This window comes from Mesitornis unicolor, unplaced genomic scaffold, assembly GCF_000695765.1.
Source record: "Mesitornis unicolor isolate BGI_N332 unplaced genomic scaffold, ASM69576v1 scaffold39951, whole genome shotgun sequence".
Taxonomy (NCBI): Eukaryota; Metazoa; Chordata; class Aves; order Mesitornithiformes; family Mesitornithidae; genus Mesitornis; species Mesitornis unicolor.
Window position 1 is genome coordinate 1,415 of NW_010166471.1, and position 2,070 is coordinate 3,484.

A 2,070-nucleotide genomic window follows, 5' to 3' on the forward strand; every position below is an offset into this window, starting at 1 on the left:
CTGCGTGTAAAACCCTCCAGATTTAAGTCTCACTGGAATGAGGGCTCTCGATTGGCTCTCCCTTCATCCCACCAGGTTTGTGCGACGCGGCAGACGAAAACCCGGCGATCCCGGTGAAACGCCGCCGGGTGACAGCCGAAATGGAAGGAAAATACATCATCAACATGCCCAAGGGCACCACACCGAGGACGAAGAAAATCCTGGAGCAGCAAGCGGCCAAAGGTACCCGCACGGGGTTTCCTCTCCGGTTTCTCTTGCAGAAGCCCAGTTTAGCTTCGTTTTCTGGGGAAACCTTCAATAAAAACCCCCCGTTTTCCTGAACACCGCAGGTCTGCAGAGGACGTCTGTCTTTGACCGGCTGGGAGCTGAGGCGACAGTGGACACGACCACGGGAGAGAAGGTGAGCGGCAGCAGCACAGAAGTCTTGGGGTGTAAAAGGAGTTGCAGGCTCAGCCCCTCAAGAGATATAAGAGGAGATAAAAGAGGGAATGTGATTTTATGGGTGATTTACAGACCTGCTTCCTAGCCCTGGCGTCAATTTATTGGCTGTGGGCAGCGTTTTGCATCGTTACACCCCAAAACGCTTCTTCAGCCTCTGTCCTGGTGGCAGAATCCAGGGAGCGAAGGGGAAGGGGAGGGTAAATCCAGTGCCTGAAACGGGGCTGTGGGTGCTGACCGGCTCCCCCCTCCCCACCTCCCAGCCCACGGGGGTCTTCAGCAGACTGGGTGACACCTTGGGGACCGGCAGGGACAAGGCCGCTGAGAGCGACGACGACTGCTCCGTCCTGCAGTACGCCGGCGTCCTCAAGAAAGTCGCCAAACCCCCCCGGAAGGAAAGCGCCAAACCAGGAGGGACCATCAAGGCAAAAGCCACCAGTTCGGAAGCCAAACCAGAGAAAAAAAAAACCCCTGCCCCCCACCGGCCCGGGCACCGGACCGCCCCCGGTATCCATCTACCGGCAAAACCGGCATCCAAAACTGTCGTCACGGTGCCGGTGGAGGCCCAGGACGGTGACGTCAGCAGCACGAAGGATAAAAGCCAGCCCGAATTTCGGGTGACCATCAAAAGGACCTGGGGGTGCGGAAAGGTGAGCAGCACCAGCGAGAGCCCCGGCGCGCAGATGGACAGCGCTGGCACCGTCAGCGTCTTTAAGCGCCTGGGGAAGAAACCGGGTTGATCCCGCGGCTCCTTCCCGCCTGGCTGGGTCGTTCCTGTGGTTTCCTGCTCGTCTCGTCCCGGCCCCTCCTGGCAGTTGCTCTCTGCCCCCCACCCCGTTCCTTCACCAGCCCCTGCCTCCCTCCTCGCCGATCCCCAGGGAAGGCAGCAGGGGAAACCCTTCCCGAGGGGTCTCGGGCATCGCTGCCCACCCCTGCCCAAAACACTGGGACCCACCAGCACAAGAACTTGCCTTCTGTCGTTGCCCCTGCCCCGGTTTTCCCTTTGCAGGTTTGTTTCCTGTACTTCAGAATTCGGACCTGGAGAACTCCATACGGGATTGGCGGGGGGTGTTTCCCTGGGTTTTTTGTTGGGGTTTTTTTTTTCTTCCTGTATTTAGGGATTTGCACCAAAATTACTCCGTAAATAATCATTATGGAGCGGCAGCTTGCTGCGGGGATTCTTAATTTTTAAGAATCTCAGAGCAGCCTCCAACAAAACCCCAAAAGCTTAAAAAAAATAAAAATCCTGAGGGGTCCAAAATGTCCCAAAATCGCCTTAATTTAAGCAACAGCTTCAGTCTGCTGCTGGCGAGTTGAAGCTCAAGGTCATCCTGAAACGGCCACTGTGGGGTTTCACCAAAATTACTTATTTCAGAGGTCACCAGAGGGGTCTTTGCCCCGCACCCATCCAGCACTGTTGCAAACCCTGAACGACTGTTTTTTCTCCCTAAAATAAAGACTGGGGCGGTGGAGGCAGCTGTGGTGAGGCAGGGCTGTGAGGGCGAATCTTTTGAATAAGAAAAAAGCAGCGGTTTCCTTATTTTGCCCCGTTTTGGGAGGTTTCCTTTGCGCTTCAGGTGTGACGTGACGTGTGAACAAGAGTGGGTTTCCCGATTTTTGGCTTTTTGGCCT

General features: G+C 56.0%; 1 protein-coding gene across 1 annotated transcript in view; it reads left to right on the forward strand.

Moving 5' to 3' along the window:
* Nucleotides 1–1,178, forward strand: part of LOC104548845 (chromosome unknown open reading frame, human C19orf47) — a 2,565-nt gene extending 1,387 nt beyond the window's left edge. Inside the window, exons 6-8 of the mRNA XM_010194973.1 lie at nucleotides 76–222; nucleotides 330–400; nucleotides 702–1,178. Of these exons, the coding sequence (XP_010193275.1) occupies nucleotides 76–222; nucleotides 330–400; nucleotides 702–1,178 (695 nt within the window). The remainder of the gene's footprint in view (nucleotides 1–75; nucleotides 223–329; nucleotides 401–701) is intronic.
* Nucleotides 1,179–2,070: the final 892 nt, after the last annotated feature.